Source organism: Rhizophagus irregularis, chromosome 26, assembly GCF_026210795.1.
Source record: "Rhizophagus irregularis chromosome 26, complete sequence".
In the NCBI taxonomy this organism is placed as follows: Eukaryota; Fungi; Glomeromycota; class Glomeromycetes; order Glomerales; family Glomeraceae; genus Rhizophagus; species Rhizophagus irregularis.
The window spans coordinates 66,012-92,027 of NC_089454.1; the positions used below are offsets into that span (position 1 = coordinate 66,012).

General features: G+C 29.2%; 6 protein-coding genes across 6 annotated transcripts; 2 read left to right on the forward strand and 4 right to left on the reverse strand.

Moving 5' to 3' along the window:
• Positions 1-2,289: 2,289 nt before the first annotated feature.
• OCT59_017180 (uncharacterized protein) lies at positions 2,290-3,053 on the forward strand (the record flags this gene model as incomplete). The annotated part of the gene is made up of 2 exons (XM_066137319.1): positions 2,290-2,499; positions 2,577-3,053. The coding sequence occupies 2 exons, from the start codon at positions 2,290-2,292 to the stop codon at positions 3,051-3,053; spliced, it is 687 nt and encodes a 228-aa protein (XP_066003918.1).
• Positions 3,054-3,559: 506 nt separating this feature from the next.
• OCT59_017181 (uncharacterized protein) lies at positions 3,560-5,173 on the reverse strand (the record flags this gene model as incomplete). The annotated part of the gene is made up of 4 exons (XM_066137320.1): positions 3,560-4,048; positions 4,117-4,386; positions 4,455-4,831; positions 4,891-5,173. The coding sequence occupies 4 exons, from the start codon at positions 5,171-5,173 to the stop codon at positions 3,560-3,562; spliced, it is 1,419 nt and encodes a 472-aa protein (XP_066003919.1).
• A 13,442-nt stretch (positions 5,174-18,615) lies between these two features.
• On the forward strand, positions 18,616-19,284 carry OCT59_017182 (uncharacterized protein; the record flags this gene model as incomplete). Its single annotated transcript, XM_025311411.2, has 1 exon — positions 18,616-19,284. The coding sequence occupies one exon, from the start codon at positions 18,616-18,618 to the stop codon at positions 19,282-19,284; it is 669 nt and encodes a 222-aa protein (XP_025171844.2).
• Positions 19,285-21,761: 2,477 nt separating this feature from the next.
• Positions 21,762-22,634, reverse strand: OCT59_017183 (uncharacterized protein). Its single transcript, XM_025320228.2, has 4 exons — positions 22,483-22,634; positions 22,228-22,377; positions 22,101-22,149; positions 21,762-22,029 (listed from the first exon to the last, which is right to left on the reverse strand). Exons 1-4 carry the CDS (start codon positions 22,564-22,566, stop codon positions 22,016-22,018), a joined length of 297 nt encoding a protein of 98 aa, XP_025171845.2. The 5' UTR covers positions 22,567-22,634; the 3' UTR covers positions 21,762-22,015.
• A 311-nt stretch (positions 22,635-22,945) lies between these two features.
• On the reverse strand, positions 22,946-24,737 carry OCT59_017184 (uncharacterized protein; the record flags this gene model as incomplete). Its single annotated transcript, XM_025327329.1, has 2 exons — positions 22,946-23,001; positions 23,063-24,737. 2 exons carry the CDS (start codon positions 24,735-24,737, stop codon positions 22,946-22,948), a joined length of 1,731 nt encoding a protein of 576 aa, XP_025171846.1.
• A 412-nt stretch (positions 24,738-25,149) lies between these two features.
• OCT59_017185 (uncharacterized protein) lies at positions 25,150-25,845 on the reverse strand (the record flags this gene model as incomplete). Its single annotated transcript, XM_025333502.2, has 1 exon — positions 25,150-25,845. One exon carries the CDS (start codon positions 25,843-25,845, stop codon positions 25,150-25,152), a length of 696 nt encoding a protein of 231 aa, XP_025171847.2.
• Positions 25,846-26,016: the final 171 nt, after the last annotated feature.

The following is a 26,016-nucleotide window of genomic DNA, read 5'->3' on the forward strand; positions in this document are numbered from 1 at the left end:
TAAAAAAAAAACTAACTCTCTCCCATTCTGCTCACTTGACAATATTTACAAAAAAAATAAAAAATTTTTTTTGAAGTTTTTTATTACTTTTTCTTTATATTTTCTTTATTTTAGATATTTATGACACTTTACAAAATGACTAAAGACAACAAAAAGAAAAACAACAAGTCTAACAACGATACTACTTCTAAACGTTCTGCCTTTAGCTCTCTAACTGGCAACGTTTCTGGTCAAGGTTCCTCTTTGTCTAGCCCTTCGAACACTCCACCTTCAATCACTACTACTAATAAACGTACTAGAGTCTCTGCTGAAGACTCTGTCATGGATGTTGATAAACTTCTCACGCCTCCTGGCCCTGTTGAGACAACTTCCACTGAGAAACCTTTTCAACCTGACACTTCTTCTCTTGATGCTTTCTAGTATGCTCCTGCTAATAATAATGATAAAAGCAAAGGTCCCTAAATTATTCCCGCAGTTTCCTTTCCCGAACGTGCTGCTTCTCCTGATGCGACCCAAGCTGCTGTCCAATCTCAACCTACTCTCTTTTACGCCTCGGCTGCTCCTAATGACGTCGAAGGCTTCTAGACCCACTTCACTTCGAACTGTGACGTGTGCGACGCAGTTGATTGACAACTTTCCTTGTTTCCCTCTTATGGTAGTCGTACCACGTGTAGTGGATCCAACGATCTCAAGAGGATCATTGTACATTTCCGAAAAAAGGAAGATCTTGTCAAAGCCACAGCTTCCCTTATGGATTCTTTGTTCGGCCTGCATTTCCATGCATATGACCCCCAGGCTATTAAGGCAAATGAACATGCGCGTACCCTGGTGGTTACTGACATCCTGCTCTTTATCACTGATGCACTTTTGTGTGGTACCTTCTTTCGTTATGGTAATATTACCCGCTGTCATACTTGTTTAGCTAAACTCTATCGTACAGCATACATTACCTTTGAATCTACTGGTGCTTTACAAAATATCGACCCTACCTGGGGCGTCCTCTGTGGAGGACATTGTTTACGCGTTTGCCCCGCTAGTTTCTCACCTGATCAATGCACCAAAAGATGCGCTCATGTTGCTCTACTTGCTGGTTTTCTTTGTGGTACTATTGCCGTAGACCTTGCTGAAATTGCTGATGAGATTTCTGCTAAATCTATTAACGTCCCCTTTTCTATGAATTCCTACAACCCTAAACCCTACGCCTACTGTCACTTTACCTCTGAAACTGCCATGGAAAATGCTAAATCCATCTCATATGCACTCAAAAATGTAGGCCTTACTTGGCATTCTCCAGATAAAGTTACCTCTCTTTGTCATCGATGCGGTCACCCTAATTGTAACCCTAATCGATGTAGTTCTTCTTCACGCCCTAATCGCTTTGCGCGCCCTTGGCAATCAAATGACAAATTACGCGCCTTATATAACAAACACTTACCTCCTTCAAACCCTGCCCTATAAAAAGTATTTATATTTAAAATATAATTAAAAACTTTTTAAAATATATTTAAAATATACTTAAAATATATTTAATTTAAAAATTGCGAAATACTTATAATATACTTAAAATGTATTTAAAATTATCTTAAAATATATTTTTAGGATCATTTTAACGCTCACCAGTGGTGAAATTCACCAGGGGTAAATTCACCAGGGGTAAATTCACCAGTGGTGAAATTCACCCAAGGTAAAGTTCACTTATATTACATAATTTATTAAAATTTAAATTGGTTTGTTTTGAAAAAAATAATAATTTTATTAAGGAATTGTCAAATTTTCACCGGTGGTGATTCTCACCAGTGGTGATTTTCACCGGTCATGTGATCATGTGATTACTTATGTTACACAACATAACATATATTTATCATATTTATGAAATTTGTTTTTGCTTTGCTTGCTTTGCTTTTCTTTTAATATTTTACGTGTTTTTAATACAAAAAATATTACTTTTGTTACACTATTATCGCCGTTTTCATAATTATGCGATCTACATCACGTGACAATGTATTACAAAATGTTGCAAATTTCACAATTTTTTGCGAACTCCTTTTAAAATTTAAAACAAATATTGCGAATTCCTTTTATATTTTTAAACCATAAGACTTTTAGTTACTAAAGTCTAAGTTTTATAACTATATGAGTATTTTTTTCCTTCGAATTCTCAAAAATACTAACCCTTACTAAAACGGATTTCGCAAATTCACAAAAAACTCTATAAAATGTGAGTATTTTAGTTATTCACATCTAAGTTTTCAAGTATACTAATTCTTACTAAAACAATTTTAGACCAAGATGGTAAAAAGTTTAAGCAAAGATTTAAGGTGGCGTATTATTTATTGTCAGGCTGAAGGCTTTACACAAAATGAAATTGCTAAAAGAATGTATGTTAGCGAGGCTACTGTCAATAAAGTCTGTAGGATTTTTAAAAAATGGGGATGTGTAAAGGACCCATTTATTTGTAGAGTGGGAAGAAGAAAAATTTTTACAACACAAGATATGTCGGTAAGAAATTTAGATGGTTACTCTTTTGTGATTTATTATTTTATAATAATTATTTAACAAAGTTTACAAATTTATAGGCGTTAAAAAGTTTGGTTAAAGATAAAATAGATTGGTATCTTGATGAGTTGGTACATGAAATGGAACAGAGAACAGGAAAATTAGTTTCTGTGCCAACATTATGGCGTTCTCTTCAATTTTGCGGTATAACTAGAAAGAAAATACAAAAAGCAGCTAAAGAAAGAAGTGAGATATTACGTGGTGTTTATTTGTATAATATTGGAATGAATTATACTGCTGAACAATTAATTTTTATTGATGAATCTTCAAAGGATGAGAGAACACTCACCAGGTTATATGGTTACTCTCCTGTTAATACTAGAGTAGAAAAAAGTGTTGTTTTTATTAGAGGAAAGCGTTATACGATTTTACCTGCATTGTCTTTAGAAGGTTTTATTGCTGTTGATATTATGGAAGGAAGTTGTGATAAGGAAAGATTCCAAACTTTTATTTTAACACAATTGGTAAATATTTTATTATATTATTTTTATAATTAAATTAATTGAATTTTTTTATTAATATTATTATTTATTTTAAATTAAGTTACCTCAAATGAATCCATATCCAGCTAAACATAGTGTATTGGTTATAGATAATGCATGTATACATCATAATGATGATTTAGTTGCAGCAGTAGAAGAAATTGGTGGTAGAGTACTTTATTTGCCTCCCTATTCACCAGATTTTAATCCTATTGAAACAGCCTTCTCAGCATTAAAGTCTTGGTTAAAAAGGTACAGAGATTTTGTAGATTATTTTGATCCAATATATTTAATTTTAGTTGCATTAGCTCAAATTACACCAGAAATGGCAAAAAAATATTTTGAAAAATCGGTTTATATATAAAATAAAATATAGTTTTTATTTTTTATAAATAATGTTTATAATTATTAGAATTACAAATTAAAATATTAAGAATATATTATTTATAATATTGCTAACTTTATTTATTAGAAATTAATCAAATTATATTATAAGTTTATAACAAAATATATACAAAAAATCATTCATATTTTTTTGCTTCATCACGTAAAATTTGCCTACGTCCAATAATTGTTACATCCATTAAAATATATTCAGAATCTGATAATCTTGCAAGTTGATTAACAAGAATTTCTTGTTCTTCAAAAATAGATAGATAACAAGTAAATTTACCATCACCAAATTCTTGATCTAAATTTTTTAGAAAATCTTCCATATTTGGCACTATTTTTTTTATTGAACTATGATCTGATATTTGTGAATTAACTGATGTGCTATGATCTGATATTTGCGAAATTGAAGTTCTTCTTTGAATATTATAATCACAATCAGGATAATTATATGAAAATGGTGACGGAAAATACATTTGTTGAGAATATTGAGGATATGCTGTCATTGATTGAGGATAATTATCAATATTAGAAGAATCTTTTCTAGTTACCTTTACTGAATGCATCATACTAAATATAGCATGATTAGGAGGAGTATCCAAATCTGCATTTTTGTTTACCTATAATAAACGAATTTAATGTTATTAAAAATGTATTTATAATGATAATTCCAATACTAAATACACACAATTTCTTTGGCCCATAAACTAATTGCAAAATTTGTTAAAGATAAATGACGATCTTCTTTAATAAAACAACGTTTGTGATTCTGAATCTCACAAATATACTTATCATTTAATTTCATCACATATGATCCAACTAATGCTTCATTTTCATTTAAAGTAGCTTCTTTAGGTATACGTTTTTTGATATGTTTTTTTAATTGTTTTTTAGATTTGGTATTTTGATAAGCTTCATTTTCTGATTCATCATTAGATTCCTGTTCTGAAACTTCATTCTATAATATTATTAAAAATTTAATTGAATAATTAATATATACAAATAATTATTTTCAAAAATAAATACCTCATGTGAACGTTTTTTTGATAATTCTCTAAGTATAACAATAATTACTACTTTCTTATTTCCCGCTACTATACTTTGATAATCCTTTAGAAATTCATCAAATGCTTCTTCATTACCTAAAAGTGTTCCAGCTCCACTTTCTGAATGTGATTTATATGCTAAAGTATATTCATTTCTATAAACTAGTCCAACTTGTTCACAAATATATGATTCAAGTTTGTCTCTAAAATTAATAAAATTTGGATTATCTAAAGTAAAACTAATTATTACAAAAGGCAACACTTGTTTATTTTGTTTGATAGACATGCGCAATTTAAATTCCATTTGTAATGGTGTAGAAGGTAGAGAAGTACCATCCGTTGGTGAAGAAGGAATAACTATAATATTTTTTTTTCTTTGTCAGCTGCTTTAACATTTCTGTTAATTTGACTATTACATGCTGAACAAAGTGTACAGTTATACGGCAGTTCTATATCCAGCTTATATCCATATTTTTGATTGCTATTTGATAAAGTGTTTTTTATTTTTTCATGTACTATGGCTGGCTTGTAAGTTAAGTTTTGAAAATTTACTACTTCTTTAATACGATTTTTTTTGGTTGGTTTGATGGATTTATCACAATTACAGTTATTTGATGTTAAGTCTAAACCACAATACATACACAATTGGCATGTAAAACAAACTCCAATTTGGTAATTTCTTGGTAAAATAGAAGACATTTTTACGTGACGCTATAAAATTTTTTACGCGATATATTTTTAATCTTTAAATTTGATGCATAAGATCACAATGTTACACAAAATTCAAATTCGAATTTTTTTTTTTTGATTATTTTGAAAATCGCATAATTTTGAAAATGGCGATAAACCCATAGGAGTATATTTCAATTTCATAAAGTTAGATATAATATTTATGAAAAAAAAAACACATTTAAATATTTGTTTTTCTGTTTACCAACTTCAAAGCGTAATTTCAACACTTTAGTCAAATGAAATCAGCTTTCTTTATTAAGTGAAAGTTGTTCAGCGAGGTTGAAACTAGTTGTATATCAAATTTCATGAGTGTAAGTTTAATACTTGTAGAGAAAATCACGTTTTTCATAATGGTACTAACTTTCGAATTTTTTTTTTCCGTTTGTAAACTTCAGAGCGTAATTTCAACACTTTAGTCAAATGAAATCAGCTTTCTTTATTAAGTGAAAGTTGTTCAGCGAGGTTGAAACTAGTTGTATATCAAATTTCATGAGTGTAAGTTTAATACTTGTGGTGGAGAAAATCACGTTTTTCATAACGGTACTAACTTTCGAATTTTTTTTTTTTTCCGTTTGTGAACTTCAGAGCGTAATTTTACCACTTTAGTCAAATGAAATCGTCTTTCTTCATTAATTGAAAGTTGTTCAGCGAGGTCGAAACTAGTTGTATATAAAATTTTATGGATGTAAGTATAATACTTGTGGAAAATATCACATTTTTCATAACGGTACTAACTTTCGAATTTTTTTTTTCCGTTTGTGAACTTCAGAGCGTAATTTCACCACTTTAGTCAAATGAAATCGTCTTTCTTTATTAAGTGAAAGTTGTTCAGCGTGGTCGAAACTAGTTGTATATAAAATTTCATGGATGTAAGTGTAATACTTGTGAAGAAAATCGCATTTTTCATAATGATACTAACTTTCGAATTTTTCTTTTTTATTTGTTAATTTCAGAGTGTACTTTCACCACTTTGGTCAAATGAAATCGTTGTTCAGCAAGATTAAAACTAGTTGTGTATCAAATTTCATGAGTGTAAATGTATTACTTTTGGAAAAAATTGCATTTCTCATAATAGTATTAACTTTCAAATTTTTTTTTCTGTCTATTAAATTTAAAGTGTAATTTCCTTACTTTGGTCAAATAAATTAAGTTTTTTTATTAAGTAAAACATGTTCAATATTTAAAAAAACTACTTACATTTAATTTTTTTTCTCGGTAAAAATTTGCAAAAAAATTTTTTATAATTCTGGCTAAATCATAATTTCTGCCAACATTAATAACGGTGAAAATCACCGCCGGTGAGAATCACCACCGGTGAGATTTAGCAATACCCTTTTATTAATAAAAATATTTATATAAAATATATAGTTTAAATATAATAATATATTATACAATAATTTATAATTTAGTATTATTATAAAAAATGGATAAATCCTATAAGTATTAAGTATATTTTATACTGCTAAACAACTTTCAATTAATAAAGGAAGTAAATTTCATTTGACTAAAGTGGTAAAATTACACTCTAAAGTTAGTAAATGGAAAAAAGAAAAATTCGAAAGTTAGTACCATGATGAAAAACGTAGATTTCTCCATATGTATTATACTTATACCCATAAAAATTAATATATAAGTAGTTTCGACCTTGCTGAACAATTTTCAATTAAGTTAGAAAGTTGATTTCATTTGACTAAAGTGGTGAAATTACGCGCTGAAGTTAATAAACAGAAAAAAAAAATTCGAAAGTTAGTACCGTTATGAAAAATGTAGTTTTCTCCATATGTATTATACCTACACCCATGAAAATTAATATACAAGTAGTTTCGACCTTGCTGAACAATTTTCAATTAAGTTAGAAAGTTGATTTCATTTGACTAAAGTGGTGAAATTACGCGCTGAAGTTAATAAACAGAAAAAAAAAATTCGAAAGTTAGTACTGTTATGAAAAATGTAGATTTCTCCATATATATTATACCTACACCCATGAAAATTAATATACAAGTAGTTTCGACCTTGCTGAACAATTTTCAATTAATTTAGTAAGTCGATTTCATTTGACTAAAGTGGTGAAATTACGCTCGGAAGTTAATAAACAGAAAAAAAATTTCAAAAGTTAGTACCGTTATAAAAATGTAGATTTCTCCATATGTATTATACCTACACCCATGAAAATTAATATACAAGTAGTTTCGACCTTGCTGAACAATTTTCAATTAATTTAGAAAGTCGGTTTCATTTGGCTAAAGTAGTAAAATTACGCTCTGAAGTTAATAAATGAAAAAACAATTTTGAAAGTTAGTACCATTATAAAAAATATGGGTTTCTTTATATGTATTATACCTACACTTATAAAAAATAATATACAAGTAGTTTTGGCTCTGTTGAACAACTTTTGATTAATAAAAAAAATTGATTTCATTTGACTCAAGTAGTGAAATTACACTCTAAAGTTATTAAATAAAAAATATAAAACTTTAGGAGTTAAACAGTTAGTAGTGTTATAAAAACACAAATTTCTCTATAAATTTCATTTCTAATTTATGAAATTGAGTTGTATGGGTTTAATAGTATGTTTGGAAAAAAAAGTTACAGTTTAAAAAATTCATAAAAAAATTTTTATTTACGTGTATGAAATTGTAAAACGTAATACAAACAAAATTAATATAAAACTAAAATTATCATATTACTGGTGAATTTCACCAGAGGTAAATTAAGTATATTATGGATATATTTATACATACTTAAAATATTCTTATAATATCAGTTAGCGGTCATATCATGTTTTTTAGGGGTGTCTTATAATTACTAATAAATAGTAATTTTTATATTTATATTAACATAAATTTTCTTAAGTTATATATTATAAAAACTTTATATATTTTTATTCTTTAGGAACTTTTTTACTTATTTAAACACCTTTTTTTTTAATACAATACCTATATAAAAAATTTATATTAAGCTAACTTTTATAGTTTCAACCTCCAGATGCAACTTATTGGTAAAAGGTAAATATTACTTTTAAATATATAAATATATGTAATTTTTTATGAGGAATCAGTTTACTTAATAAATAAAAAGCAAGTTTCTTAATAAAATTTATGGTAAATTTAAATTTACAATTTTAGTAAAAATTAGCCAATATTAAACTTATAAAATTTATATAAATATTTGCTAATTTTTTTGTATAAATACAATTTTAATTGCAAATTACATGTTTTAATAAAATAATATTTTAAATATTTACAATATTTAACAAATTTTATAATTTGACTAATTTTTAAAAGTTGTTTATAGTAAAAATATTTTAATAATTATTTAATTTTAATAAAATTTAAAGTATAATCATTTTAATTGATTATAAAACAGTATGTAAAATTTGAGAATATGTTATTTATAGAATTATTGAATAAATATACTGTTACACAAAATGCAGATCATTTAGTTGATATGTAAAATACTAATTGATATTTTGAAATATTTTACATAATAATATATACTAAAATTTTACAGGCTATTTTATATCCTTTAAAAGTAATTATATATCAAATTATATTAAAATTGAATAGTTATTGAAATACTTTTACTATTAACAACTTTTAAAAATTAGTCAAATTATAAAATTTGTTAAATATTGTAGATATTTAAAATATTATTTTATTATAACATGTAATTTGCAATTAAAATTGTATTTATACAAATATTTTCATTATATTTTCTCTTGACTTAATTCTCGTTGTTGATGTCACTGTTGCTACCTTTGTCCATTAGACCCTGTACTTTTCAAAAATTACTGAAAATAATTAGCAATTATTTATATATATTTTGTAAGTTTAATATTGGCTAATATTTGCTAAAATTATAAATTTAGATTTACCATATATTTTATTAAGAAACTTGCTTTTTATTTATTAAGTAAACTGATTCCTCATAGAAAAATACATATATTTATATATTTAAAAGTAATACTTACCTTTTACCAATAAGTTGCATCTGGAGGTTGAAACTATAAAAGTTAGCTCAACATAAATTTTTTATAAAAGTATTATATTTAAAAAAAAGGTATTTAAATAAGTAAAATAGTTCCCAAAGAACAAAAATATATAAAATTTTTATAATATATAACTTAAGAAAATTTATGTTAATATAAATATAAAAATTACTATTTATTAGTAATTATAAGAGAAATGAAATGACTTTACGACCGATATATTTCATAATATATTTTAAGTATATTTTAAGTATGTAAAAAATATACTTATAATAATCTTATAATATACTTAAATTTTAATTTAAATATAATTTAAATATATTTTAAGTATATGGGCAAAAATTAAATATATTAGACATATATTTAAAATAATTTTAAGTATATGTTAGATATATTAAAAAGAGTGAATTTATTTACCGCACCCTGCGTTACAACGCATCCTTCCTTTTTTGTAAATTGTTTATGTCGATCTTTAGTTTATACACCGCACCCCCCCTTAAAATGGCAAATGATAAACATACAAATATATATAAATTTGTAACGCAGGGTGCGGTAAATACATTATTTCTATTAAAAATATATTATAAGTATTTTGCAATTTTTAAATTAAGTATATTTTAAATATAATACTTTTTATAGGGCTGTCAAACGTCATAATCGTTTTGCTCGCCCTGATAATAATAATAATAATAGACAATCATGTGGTAATACGTCACGCCATCATTCTAATTCCTGACCTAATAATAGACAACCATCTCGTTCACGCTCACTACGTCATCCTTGGAATCGTGACAACCTTAATAACAATATTCACCACCATCGCAAAATTCTTGATAAGAATGAACTTGATCATTATGCCGATGGTATGGATGTTACATATCCTGCTCCACCTACCGTCCTTACTGACTGGAAGTCAATTGGTGCTGCCCTCGAAAAAGTTGTTGCAGAATTAGCTCTTCTTACCACACAATTTGCTTCAATGAATAGCCGTATCACTAAGTTGGAATCTGCCATGGCTGTTCGTACTCCTCCTGTCCCTGGTCCTTTAATTTCTAAACCTCCTTCCTATATCCCTTCTTCTATGCAAGGCTGGGATTATTCAGTTAACCTCAATAATAATATTCTTGTCGACATTAATTCTCCTCCTTTGCAATCGACAAGTGGTTTTACTCCAATCCCTCAATTTACTCCTATTCCACCATCCAACGTTGCTCTCTCCTCTCCGATTGATATGGAACAACGCCTCTCCTCTTTTTCTAATACTGTTGCCTCTTTGACTGGATCAATTAACAAAGGAATCGAACAAAATAATCTCATCCTAGCTCGCCAAAATGGCCAAGTTAACCAATAATTGTTCCCTTTCTTTCCCCTTCTTCCTCATTATATAATCAGTGTGCAATAATGATGGACAACAATAAATATAATTTTTCTCCCCACCCCACTCCTCTTATTAATTTTGGTCAAATTAATGTTAATGGTTTAGTTTCTTCTGTGCGACAACAACATTTATTAAATTTTTTTCTTCACTCTTCTTTTGGTGTACTTTCTTTAAATAATACCCATCTTACTTCAACTAGTGCCAAATTTATCTTTAAAAATGAACATTTCCAACACAATTTTAAATCCTATTGGGCCTGTTCTTCTTCTTCTCGCCCTCATGATGGCATTGGAATTTTACTTCGTAATCCCCTTCATAAACATGTTCAAACAGTAGATCCTTGGAATGGTCGTCTGTTAAAATTAGATCTTTTTTTTTATCAAACAAAAATTTCTATTATTTCTTTATATAACCCTCCTTGTTCTATTCACCAAACTATTTGTAATGATCTTATTGCCAAACTTCTTTCCTGGCTTGATTATGCTCGTTCCCATAATTATCACGTTATTATTATTCTTGGTGATTTTAATGCTGATGAAGTTGCCCATTCCAACTATTCATACAGTCATTTTAGACTCCTCCGCTTGCTTTCTTCTAGATATTTTAATGATCATCAATCCCGTTCTTCTCATTTATCTGGTCCTGATCCCACCTTTTATCATGCTAATGGTTCTTTTTGACTGGATTATATATGGTCTTCTCCTGGGTTTCCTGCTCCTGGTCTTTTTTCACAAGTGACTCCTTGTCCTTCTCTTCTAGACCGCCCTTTTACTGACCATCATGTTTTAATCACGACTTTTGATTTTAGCTCATGTATGGCTATATTAGCCAAATCCCGTCTTAAACAAAAGAAAGAACTTCGTACTGTGTTCGCTTATTCTTCTACTTCGGCCAAGCAATGGAATGATTTTACTGAATAAGTGGATGATTCCCTTGGGATTTATTTAGACAAACAATATAACCCTACCTTTAAATTTTCTTTTCTTTCTCTAGATCAAATGTGACATGCTTTAAAAGCCACAATATTCAGTACAGCAATTGATACTCTGCCCTTTCAAAAAGTTTCCAACACACATCGTTACTCGTATTTACCTGACTTGACAAAGCTTATTTCCATTAACAAATTTTTGGATCGATTTTTATATCACCTAACTACTCGTCATCTTACCCGGCCTACTTAAATTTCACAAATGATGGCTGCCCTACCTTCCCATCTTAAAGACCTTACGTTCTTACTTCCTGATTATTCAGTTCCTGTCTATTCTACAACTCCTCCATCTGTGTTCAAAACCTTTTTACGCTCTCAAAAGAATTTAGTTTCAGCCTATCTATCCACTAAATTCGCCGAACACCTTTCAGACTCTGTGAAATATTATACAGCATTACGAGATGAACACTTCTCGAACTCCCTAGGTAAATTTATAGATTCAGCTTTATCTGTTGAAAAGCGCTCAATTGTTCTTGACCACGTCTTGGTTGTTCTTGACTCCAAGCCCACCCTTTTAACGGATCCATCAGATATTAAACAAGCTGCTGTTGCTCACTTTCAATCTGTTGTATCTCCTCCATTGGTCCATTATTCCTCTACTGCTTCATTCCCTCCACATTGGCAAAAAGCTTACACTCCTCTTTCTAATGTGTCTGCTTCTTTATATGACTCAGTCCTGGCAACTATCACTCTTCAAGAATGGTCTGATGTTATTTCTTCTATGCCAAACAATAAAGCTTCTGGCCCTTCGAAAATTTCTTATGAAATGTTAAAACATTTATCTGGTAAAGCTTTGACTTTTTCTCTTTTACTAGCCAATACTTGTCTTCTTCGTGGTGATATCCCTGCAGATTGGCGTGAAGCTGTGGTTTACCCTATTCCTAAACCTCATGATTTTGATGCCCAACTCAAGAACACCCGACCTATTACTCTTTTGGAAACTGTTCGCAAATGCGTGGTCAAGGTCATTACGAATCGTCTCTCTGCTATCCTTGCTGACAATAAAGTTCTTCAAGGAGGAAATTTTGCTGGCTTGCCTAGTGGTTTCACCGATGTCCCTATCAAAATGCTTGATGCGATTGTTCATCAACAAAAACATAACTTTACTGATGATCAGGAACTATAGATAGTTTCTTAAGATATTTTTAAAGCTTTTGATTCCATGGATTTAAACATACTTAAATTAGCTTTAGCAAGACTTCATATACCCACACTTTTAGTGCAATTTATTTTGAACTTGTTTACTAAGCGTAATAACAAAATCATCACTTGTTATGGTGATACTGCTTCTTATCAAGTGCGTATTGATATTGATCAAGGAGAAATCATTTCCCCTTTACTTTGGGTTATTTACTTGGATCCTTTGCTCACTGTTTTAAATCAAGAAGCTCGAGATCCTTTTGTCTTGAAATCTTCAGCTCTTTTAAATTATCTCCACTTGAATTTGAACAACATTCTTTGCTGATTTCTCATTTGACTTTTATGGATGATTCAACTCTTATTGCTTCTTCGAAGTCTGGAATAGAAGATCGCCTTTCAATCACTGCTGAATTTTATACTTTAAATAATGTTCAAGCAAATTTGGCAAAATATGTTCTTTTGTCTTCTTCTTGTCCCTCTTCTACTATTACCTTTGATCTTTTACCTTCCCCTTTAATTTCTGAGGTTTCCCTCTCCTTTTCTTCTCTGGCACTTGGTACCTCATTTCATTTTCTAGGTGTTTGGTTCTTCTTATCCGCCTCCTCCCAATTTGTACTTAAATAAGCATGCTCTATGGTTAAAGATATGGCCACTCTTCTTGGACCAAAGAAATTACTTGCTCAACATGTGGCTTACCTGTATAATGCTGTTCTACTTTTGAGATTGGAATTCCGTCTACAAACTTCTCTTTTTTCTGAGAGTACTATCCAGTCGATAGTTAAACCAATTTTTTCTGTTTTTAGACGTAAAGTTGGTCTAGCTACTACTACTCCATTAGCCCTGCTTTTTTTAAAACTTCCTTTCTCTATTCAGAACGCTTTTTATCAGTTCTTATCCTCTCACATGGTGTCCTGGCAAAAAATATTCACCTATCCTGATTTTAAAGATTTTGCCAGTTATGCTGTTTCTTATCTTCAAGGCTACTTGGGTGCTGAAAGTTGCCCATCTACTATTGATCTAGAGCCGTGGTTACAAATTGTTTCCCTCCGGACTCATACCTTGTTTAATTCATTTTTGTTCTCTTCACAAATTAATGTCACGTGGTCTCTCCCCTTCCGACCTCTGAGGCGTGATCTTCAACCTGCTTTACCACTCCGAACTATTCTACCGCAATCCATTTTTCAGACAAGTTGAAAACTTTGGAAAAATTTGAACATTTTTGTTCTTGCTCAATTGGCTTCACCTTGTGGACATTACCTTATGAACTGGTTTGATCTTCGTTACCTTGGTATCATCGGTCGAAAAGGACGAATCCCTGCTTGGTTTAAATTTATTATGAATAATTTCTTTCTTCTTTTTCTTCTTCTTTATTTTTATCTTTGTATTTTATTAATTCTTCTTTTACATTAGCTTCACTTTGTTTATTGGATGATACTGTTAAAGACTATCATTTTTATCCTCAATGGGCTATTAATTTTAATTCTACTACCCAAACTTTATCTGTTGGCCGTATGTATGTCACTTATAGAAAACAAAATTCCGCTATTATGTCTCATTGGCTTCCTATCTCTAATTCTGCCGATAAAAGATCCTATAATCCTTGCCCTGGTTGCTCTTTTAACATTTCTGCTTTATCTAAGAAATCTGCGATTAAACAACGCTGTAATAGTGAAAAATGTTTTTTCCATGTTTCCCTTTCTGAAACTGCGGGTTACCCTACCAAGAATGCTAAAGTATTTGCGGCTTATCTCCCTATATCTTTGTCTACTTCTTGGGGATATGCCACCTCTTTGGCTCTTATTCATTTGGACCACCTACCCTCTACTTCTATTTCTGGATTTCCTTTTCCTATTGAGATGATTGATAACGCTAATATTCCACTCTTGCCTTGTTCCACGCAAGTTCTTTATACTGATAATTCATTTCATCCTGCAACAGATATCTCTCTTTCTTTCATGGCATCAGCTTGGTTGGCCTTAGATGATGATGGATTCATATTAGACTCATCCTCCATGAGCCTTCCTTCCTGTTTCCCTTTAGCTCTACGATCAGAAATTTATGCTATTATTTCTGGCTTATGCGCCCTCTCTCCTGGTTCTTCTGTTACGATCAATACAGATTGTGCCTAATTGATTTTATTATAGACGCGTTTTGTTGCTGCACCTTTCTCCCCGAAATTGCTTCAGCTACCCAATCATCTTCTTTGGCTTTCCATTCGACATCTCCTAAAAGATTTTAATTTAAAAGTTGAACTAGTCAAAGTTCCTGCTCATAGTACTGATGCGCTCAACGAACAAGTAGATTCTTTAGCTAAAGACGCGCATTTATCTTTTCAGCCTACCTTTTCTCTGATGTATTTTCATTGTGTACCATGTTTGTTGACTTTTAATTCTTTACCTATTGACATGAATATCTGTCACTTCCTTCGTTCTATAGCAGATGCTCGCAACCTTTTATCATTTTGTTCAATGGCTCGCTTCACTGCTTTAAGACCTCCCATGCTTTTTGATTGGGCTGGTATTTATTTTTGTCTCTCTCAAATCAAAGGCTTTGTTTCATATAAGAATGGTCATCCTGAATTCTGGATTTTCTGTATCAAACTTCTCTTAGACATGTTGCCTACTTTAACTACACTACAACAACGCAAGCCTCATTTGTATTCTCCTGATTGGCTTTGCTAAGGTTGCCTGCCTAAACCTCTCCAAAATTTTACGATTAGTTTTTCCAAGATTTTACTATTGTTTTATTATAGTTTTGGCAAGGTTTCGGCAGTTTTGGCATTTATAATAAGTTTTGTCAGGTTTCACTTTTCTCCAAAGTTTCGCCAACTTTTTAATAAGACTTTCATATAGTTTTGGCAAAGTTTCACCATTTCGGCATTTCGCCAACTTGCCAAAACCCCTAGTTTTTCCAGCAACCTTAGGCTTTGTCCACAATGCAACTCTGCTTCTGAGGATTTGAATCACTACTGAACCTGCCCTTATATTCTTCCGGAACTCAACTTACGTTTGACGCATCAAAAGGAAATTGTTAAATTTTAGGATACTTGTATTACCTCCTTTTCTTCTATTAAAACTTTACCTGTCTCGTTCAGTGAAAAGTTTTCTGCTTTATCTTGTTGGAACTTTGTGACTCCTTCTCCGTCCTGCCCATAGCTTACTCGAGGATTATTACCTGCTCACCTTTCTGACTTTTTGAAGCTTTATTTCCCTCTTTTTGTTATACACAAGACTATTTCTCCTCTTCTTAATGATTTTCATGTCGAATTATATGGTGAAATTTGGCTATGTTGTAATGTTCTTTTTCATGCCTAGGAAGAATCTCAGGGTATCTCCACTTCGGCGAAACAACACACTGGTAAAAAAATGATTTATCCTACACATATTTTACACATATTGGGTACTCAAAATGTAGAAAATCATACACAAATAATACACATATCATACACATATCGGGTACTAATATATATATCATACATATATCAGGTACCTGATAGGTATACTATATATATAAGTACCCGATATGTGTATGATATATGTATTATTTGTGTATGATTTTCTACATTTTGAGTACCCGATATATGTAAGATATGTGTAGGATATGTGTAGGATAGACCATTTTTTTACCAGTGAACATGGCCCTCCTGCCACTTTTTCTTCTATTACTTCCTCTCATCAATGTAACTCTTCTTTGGCGTTAGTCTCTCAGAAATCCTGGATTTCTTGGATTTCCTCTTCTATAATTCAGGGTGGATCTTGGATTTCGCACTTAAATTTTCTGCGCCGCTTAACAGTTCAACCTCTTAGGGTCTCTTTCTGGTAACGGACTGGATTTTTGGATGTTGGATAGTTGACTCACACTGTCCTTCGGGTAAAGTTGAGGTATGCGATTCTGTAATAGTCTAGTTTTTTTTCACTTTAATTTGATTTTAGTTTAGATTTCTTTACTTGTATGAGTCGTGAAGCTACTCTTTTATTTTTTATTAATTTATTTTCTTATTTTATAATATTGTTTGAATTTTTTTCGAAGTTAAAATATAAATAAAAGATAAAGTCTATAGACTGTTTGCAAAGTAAAAGGATAAAACTAAGGGTTGGTCACCCTATCTCAGTGGTTAGTCACTGAGACCCTCATTAAGCCTGAGTATGGTGAGGTCGCAGGTTCGATTCCTATGACCACGGAAATAAAAGAATTTTACTGCGGACGCTACAACCAATAGTGTGAAAGTACAGGAATTAGTGTAGTTGGACTGCATCATAGTGAATTAGTGTGTACAGTTAGGCTGCATATTTCAACTAAGGGTCATGGTGTCCTTCTAACGTTCCCTATGAGGCCATTGGCATGTACGCAGTCCTGTTCTTGAGGTCACTACTATACCTTAGGGGGGACTTTTTGTCCGGATGGTTACTCCATAATACTGCTTGTGGTCAGTAATGGCTAGATGGTTGTCCTAAATGGTAAAGCTGAGGATGCAATGTCTTAGTGGTAGTTTGACCTTCTATTAGGTCTTAGACCAACCAAGGTGTTCGTGCACAGAACAGGTAGCATGGTTATGGGGTTCGATTTCCCACTTCTTGGGTCCTGGTTGGTGATTTCTGGTGATTGATACCTACTATAAGGGGTGATCCTGGACAGATGCCTGCTACTTCCTGTCCGAGTGGTTACTACAAAGTATACTACTTGGGTAAACAACTGTACTATCGGTGCTAGGTAATCGCAGGCTGTGGTGGTTTTTGAGTGAGACTTAGTACCTAAAATGGTGGTATGAAAGGGTACTAGATGGTTGATGTTACCTGTCGAAAGTTCTCCATGAAAGTAGGTGCTCTCTAAAGGTCATTAAATAAATTGAGTACCAGTATCATGCAATGGGTATAGGATGAGTAGACGGCGTATTCCTAGCTTCAGATTAACCTTAAAAGTGGCCTGATGGGGATGTTTTCAATAGTGGTGCTGTTACCTGAGGAATTAAATACTCGGTATAATGGTTGCCCATGGAGATGATAGGACTAACTCCCCGAGGATACCTCAAAGAGGTAGAGGGAGGCTTGGCCGTAAACACTAGCAAAGTAAAAGGATAAAACTGACTGAAAAAAAACTTTCTCCTGTTACCCTTACGACAGTATTTTGTTAGAAAAAATATTTTTATTTTTTGGGGTTTACTCTTCTTTTTCTTTTTTTTTTTAGGCCTTTGGCCTTCGGAACTTGTTTAGAATTATTTTAATATTACTTTTACTTTATTTTTCTTTTTTTTGAGAGCTTTCTCTTATATTTTTTTACTATTTTCTTTGGTTCACTTTCTTTATGGAACGTCAGAAAGAAAAATTTTCTCATCCCCGACTCCCTATTCCAAACGAAAAACTAGTAATCTAACCTCACCTTCTTCCTCCCCTTCTATTGCCCATGATGAAAAGTAGTGCAAACTTGCCAACAAGTTAATGGATTCTCACCTTGACTATATCAAGTTGTCTCTAGTTAATAAGTGGCAATGTTCAATTACTCATAAAAAAAATTTGAAGGATTTTAAATCCTCATATATTTCCTTTTATCCTCTTGATAATAAAGTTCTTTTTTTTACCGTTTTGCATTAGAAAACTCTTCTCGTTGTCTCAAATTTTTTCTTTTACGTGACCAAGAATATTTGAAATTTGTGGATTCTTGGCATACCCCTTTGAAAGATCGATATTGAAAGATTTGCCTGATTTTCACCTTATTTGTCCAGGATCTTTTGGAAATTTTTTATCTTCTGAATTTATGCTTCCTGCAGTTGCTCCTGCATTTATGCCTGATGATCATCAAGATGACTCTTCTGATATGACGCTAGATCCTGTTCTTCAATCTGTAATATGAGGCCTGCTTTCGAAGGAGTTTGTCGTATGAAATTTTAATCATATACTTTTAATACTCTTGATGGTGAAATGGACGAATTCCATTTCCTGACTATTCTGTTAACTACTCCAATTGATTATAAGTATAATGCCACTCAGTATCACTCTTCTCATTCGTTGAATTATGATGATAATGATGCTGACCTCTTTACTTATATTCCCGCCGCTTCGATTAGCATTACTCAGCTAATATCAGATACTGAACTTCCTGTTGCTGCAGCTACTCGTCTTGTTGCTAAGCTTTCTGCTTTACATGCCACTGCTAAAGCTATGTATGCTTCACCTATTGTTACCCCTTCTGGACAGGTCGATTCTTTTATAGATTTTGACGAATTCCTCTCAGTTTACGATATTCCTTTTCTGCCGTGTACTTTTGACACATCTATGTTGAATGATGATTCTGATAACAACCCATATAATTCTGATGATGACTCGCTTTTCTCTTTTTCATTTTTCGATGACTTTTCTTTTATGAGTTCTCTCTCAGAATCTATTGTTTCTCTTCTGATCGCCTTTCCTCTATTTTGCTTTGATCTTGGTCCTCTGGTAGTAGTTTCTACTATAATGTTTTCAGATGATATTTCTAAATATAAACCCTTCTCTATTGGCTCTTTTTTTGATTTTTCAAAATTTGAATGTCATCGTAAATGGAAAATTTATTGTTTTTCTTTTCTTCCTGTCATAATATTTATCAGTTAATATTTCTCGTTTGTTCTATTTGGTTTCAGTTTCACTTAAAAATTATGGATGGTCTTCTTAAGCTGACCTTTTCTTGTTCAATTAATAGGTTTATCAACCTATTTCCTTCTTAGCCTGGTTAGATTATTTTTTTATTTTGTTTGTTTAGGTCGTTTGTTCAATTTGTAGTTATGTAGTGATTTAAGACGTGTGGTGTTTCATAGTTTGCCATCCCCTTTTGTATGATCTATAGTTTTATATTATAGTTCTCCCTTCTTTATTATTTTGCTTTATTTACAACTATTTTGTTTTCTTTTGCTTTTCTTCGTTAAGAATTTTCTGTAAGTAATATTTTCCTAGTTCTCCTAACCTTTTTGTAGCTTTTGCTTTTATTACCTTTTATTGGTTTAGTTTTCTTTTTATAAGAAACTATTTAGTCATCTCACAGTGATTTTATATTAATCTGAAGGATATAGTGCTTTTATTAATGATTGTTTATAGTTTTTTTTAGAGCTTTGACTTTCGTTTTGTTTTGTACTATGAGATTATTCTTTGTTTCTTTATTTGTTTTTTTGAATTTATATCTCTTTTATTGATTTATATATTTCTATAAAAATAAATAAAAAACGTCATAAAGACTTTTTGCACAGTAAAAGGATAAAACTACCACTATTCGATTCGTCTCAGTGAGACGATTCTAACAAGCTATGATACATCTTTGTACGATTATTAGATGCCAAGTTATTCAATATATTCTTTATATAACTGTCATTATAAACGGTTCTTTTTAATATAAGATTTTGAGGATAGGTGTGATAGTGACTATAGATAGATTGTGACTATATAAGATAGATTTTAATAATAAAGTATTTTGAACATTCAACTGGTGTGACTATATAGTAGAATGTAACTATAATAGAAGTGACTATAGAGGGAGTTGACTGTAAATGAAGATTCATAATGCAACTTTATTACAATTTTTACTATATTTAGTAAACTTATTATTAATAATTTAAGTTCAAAAATACTAGTAAACAAATATATTTAATTATTTGGGATCTGTACAGTCCAAAATTCTGAATGGTACGAAATTCTGACAAATAGCCCGCATTATGCAGAATTATGCAGAGTCACATGATATGTTTGACTAGCATTAGAGTTCTAGAGTTCAGAATTTCATACCTGTTAGGATTTTGTATTATAAATAAAAAAATAGGTATAAATACTAATCATGTAGGCTTATATATAAAATAAAGAATTTTAATATTATTGCCTTATTTTTTTATTTAAAATAGATTTCCAATCTGCAATTATAAATGAAAGTTATAAAAAGAAAAAGTATGTTAATTTTTAATTTATAAAGTGTATATCATCAAAATTAAGTAACTTTGTATATTGGAAAATGGGAAAAAATTAATTTAAGTTTTAATACATATTTGTATAGTAGATTTTATTATTATCCCCATTTTCAAATTACTGAAAACAGTTTAAATAGAAAAATAAAATAAAAAAAAATGACTTTTTTTAAAAATCCACAAAAATGGTAAATTTTATTGTATTTTTAGATAGAAAAGGTGCAATTATAACCTGAAAATATTAATTTTAAAGAAAAAACTTAATTTTTTAGCAAGTTTGCATATAAGCGACTTTTGAGATTTTGTGTATTCTCTATAAGTAAACTTACCTAAGAGTTGGATTTTTTATCCTAAAATCAAGGGTTTCATGTTATAATTGCATCTTCTCCTTTCGAAAATGCAATAAATTTACTGTTTTCACAGGTTTTTGAAAAAAATCATTTTTTTATTTTATTTTTCCCATTTATACTATTTACAGTAATTCGAAAATGGTGATAAAATGGCATCCAAAGAATGATGGAATAATATTATTGATTCATATTTTTTTTACTTTGTAATGTAATAATATTTTTAAAAATTTCATATCTAAGCTTCTGCTAAAGAATTATCCCTTAAATGGTAACTAAAAAAAGAAAATATCAAGGAATAAACTCTTCTGCTTTAATAATGGGCAGTAACAAAAATAATGCATAACATTTATTAAATAAATGATTATATGATTTTTCTGATTTGCAATTCATCATATTACTTTCTTTAGAGAGATGCTAGTTACATCAAATTCTTGTGACTAAAAGTTGATTTAAAATTCATTTTTGATGTATAGAATTTTGTGAAAGTATTTATTAATCAGCAACTTTTTTCATATGGCAGTTTAGTGAAACTGACTAAAACCACAAGTGCAAGTACAGAGCATAAAAACTGAAGAAATTGAAATATCAAAAAATATAACCAAAGTTCTGGTCAAAATATAATACTAAATAGGCTATAATACCCAGTGAAATTGATCAATATTCCAATAATTTTTTATCCATATTATTCTATATATATATATCACTGTTCATACCATTATACTGGAGAAATTTCCATCATTTGATGTTATATTCCAGATATATCACTCATTAATAATATTCCGTCATTTTTAACTCTTTTTTTTAAAGAATAGTGCAACATTTTTAATAATTAATATTTAAAAGTAAGGCGAGCTAGTAAATAGAATTTACAATAAATTGATATATATTAATAATTACGAATCTGAATCTACTATAATTTAAAAGACTAACACCCATCTCTCTTACAACATAAAGCACAAAATTATTTATTTTGAAATAACGTATAAAATTACATCTTAATATAATATACGACCAAATAAATAAAATGATAGATTTAAATTCATGAGTTTAGAAACCACCACCTAAGAAGAAAAAATTATATTTTAATGCTAATAACATTATCATAACATATCAAATTGAATTGAAAGAAAACCTGTTTGTTCAACCATAACATCGATAGCATCACCATTTTCCATTTCGAGCTATTTATTTCAATATATAAATTTAATTATTTGAACAAATAAATAATCAAATAATTATAAAAAATTGGTAAAACTTACAGATTCAGGAGTGTCATCATTCTTAATTCGAAATCCATCATATAAAAATCTCAAAGTACCAATAGATAACCCATTTCTTTCACTATAGATTTCCATAAGTTTTTGAAGAGGTTTTGTCTTTTTGACTCTAAAAGTCATTTCATTACGATCCTAATAATATTATTTAAAAGATACTAAATGTTAAAAAAAGAAATAAATAAATAAAGAAATTGAATAAATTAATTATTTTTTTAAGATAAAATACATGTACTTAACATTTCCAATGACACGAAGACTAATAAATGGATCAACTGCATCTGTTCTGATTATTTGTGAAGATGATTGATCATCAAAAGCCATGATTATAATAAAAATTGGTAATATAGAAATAAAATTGTGCCCGTATTGGAAAGAGATTATTTTTTTACAAAAAAAAAAATTAAAAAAATTTGTGGGAATTATACAATGAAATTATGAATCTGTGTGGCACAACATAAATAACTATTTTGACAAGGAGCAACGTAGCATTTACTGCATGATAATATGTTTATGTTACACATTTAATCGGTTATTTTTATTGGTTTATATAATAATATAGCCACGGCCGCCACGCGCCACGTAATTTTAAAAGAATTTTTTATTGGCAAATAATAAAAAATAATAATTTACAATTGTAATAATATGAAAAATTTAATACAGTAAAAACAAATTTCAAAAAAAAACAAGGCTTAACGATTATTTAGACGCGACCTTCACTAACTCTTCTGCTCCAGTATGAATTTTTTATTGGATCATCTATTATAAAATAAAAGTTAATTAAATAATTGTTTAAAAAAAAAAAAAAATTTATACTTACCATAAAATGGAATATTGATTTCATCATTATTGAAGGGTGTTACGTTAAAATAATTTTTTGCTTCAATTATATAATCTTTAGAAATTGATTTCATAATATTATAAGTAATACCAAGTTCTTTGAAACATTTTTTACTTTTTGCGTAATCAATAAAAACTCTTAAAGAAGTATTACAATGTATATAATGATATAATTTAATACATTGAATATTAAGTTGAGTTTCATTAAATAAAGTTTCTAAATAACCATTCGTAATCTCAAAATTAATCTCAAAAATTCTTAAAGAATTTGGAATTGTTTGAGCAAATTGTAAAAATGTATAATAATTATAACGTAATAAACGATCTTTACTACGTTCATAATAATCATCTAATTTCAAATAAATCAAATGACGTAAATTTTTTAATAATTTAATTAAATTTTCCAACGAATCAGAATCCAAAATTATATGTAAATGAGTTAAATGTTGATGTTGATATGATTGAAGATATTTAATAAAACCATTATTTATCTTTACCTTGATAGAAAATAATTTGCTTGATGATAAAAGGATTTGATTAAAAAGTAAATTACTTGGATCTGGATCTGGGATTGAACTCCAAACATTCCAAGTATTCCAAAAAATTTTTGATTTTAAATCATAATATAAATTTTCTAAATTATTAAAATATATTTGACTTATTATTGAATAAAAAGAATTTCCTTCATTTACATGATATTCTAAATAATTAATATCAAGGTAAAGAGTAATTAAATTAGGTAAAGATTTAAGTATAGATAATAATAATTCATTGGAAAGTTTTTGATCTTGTAATTTTAAAAAAGTTAAACAAGTTGATTGATTTTTTAAAGAATTAAGAAAAGGTTGAATAAAATCATCTTTTATCCAAAAAGTATTTGTTATTAAAGATTTTAATTTTTTTTGTGATTTAATAAAATGAATTAAATTTCTAGAAAATTCCTCATGTTCTTTAATAGTATCAATAGAAATTTGTAAATGTTGAATATTTGGTGATAATTTATTTTGAAGTTTTAAAAAATTTTCTGTAATTGGTAAAATTAAATTTGTAGTATTTCCATGAAAAAATCCTACAGATAATTTATTTACTTGTACCAAACTTTTTTCATAATTATCAAATTTACAAATATCAAATAAAGTTCTTAATCCATTTAATAATTCATTATGATAAATATTAAGTGAATCATATTGATTTTCTTTATCAAAAAGTAAATTACCAATATATTTATTAATTTTAAATACTCTTCTACTAATACTTCTTCTAGTTAACTTTTGAGTTAAATGACTTGAAGTCCAAAGTCTTATTCCTCTTTGTAAAGGATTTAAATCAAATTCTTTAATTAAAGTATGATATTTAAAATATGTAGGAAGTCCTTCCAATTTAATTGAGTCTTTATTTATTAAATCATTTTTAATGGTTTGATTAAGACAGTGAATTAGTGTATTAATTAATTTAATTAATTTATTATCATCTTTAATAAATTTAAAAGGATTCCTCCAAAGAACAGGAATAAAAACTCTACAAAAGGATCTATTTACAAGGATACATGAATATAAGGTTATTATATCATCTTTTAAAGGTTTCATAATAATTTCATAACATTCGGAATATGCTGGATCTAAGATTGTGATAATATTCGCTTTATTTTCTGTCATTTTTAATACAATATCGGAGTTTATAAAACTTCATAAAATGCTTCTTTATTTATAATAATAATTTTTTTTTTATTTTTTTTTTCCTGGGCGTAAAATAGTTGAACAATAGCAAAATATTGACTAACTAAAAATGAACATTGATTGGGCGTACGATGTATCTACACATGACAATAAAGAAATAACGTACATCGTGCCCGGACATAATGCTTACTAAAGTTAAATTAAAAAAATATGTATATATTTATATATTTTGGAGAAAATCTCCCTAATTTCATAAATCATGTGATTATCAATAGGATAAAATGCATAATCATAATCAAATTAATTGTATAATTAAAAACGTAAATCAATGCTTATTACCATAAATAATATCTTATTTCATTCATACTTAAAAAATTTAGCATATTATCATTTATTGATTAACATAATTTTGATTAATATCAGAAATGTTGCCTTGTTGATTTATTTGTGGAGTTAAATCAGCATAAGTACGAGGGCAAGAATTATGTTCAATAGGCATTTGATATGGATGCATTCTATTCTGAATTCTTCCAACTCGATTAGTTAAATTTGAAGTAATCTGTTGATGTTGATGTTGATGTTGATGTTGATGTTGTTGTTGATGTTGTTGTTGATGTTGTTGTTGTTGTTGTTGTTGTTGTTGTTGTTGTTGTGTTTCTGAATTATGATAATTCAAATTTTGTAATGATTTTTTTCTAACAACAATTTCAACTCCCCCAGAAATTTCTATCTTAAAAAGTTCTGTATAGTTAACAGTTGTATCAGTTGAAATATCTGGAATAGGTTGTAATTGTTGTTCATTACCAATAATACGTTGTTCTTCCTTTGGAATAAAGATTGGTGAACTTCTTTCGTTAGCATCATTGATAAATTGTTGTATAAGTGGAGGATTAGCAACAGTATTAAAATTATTGGTAGTAAATGTATTATTATTATTATTAACATAAAGAGAAAGACAACTATTACAATTACAAGGGTTATTTTGGGATTTATCTGTTACTGGTTGTGAAAATTCATTCGAATAAATATTATTGATTGATTCAGGATATTCATTGTTATCAGGTATATGTAAAGGAGGCGGTTCCATCTTAAATAATATTAACGCGTTAATATTATTATTATTTTTTAAAGAAAGTTTATTCATGAAAAAAATTTGCCCTTTTAAAAAGAAAATAAACTTAAAAAAATGTAACACAATTTGAAAGTATTTTGCACAAGTTTCTTTTTAACTCTTTACCACATCAAGAATAAAATGTAA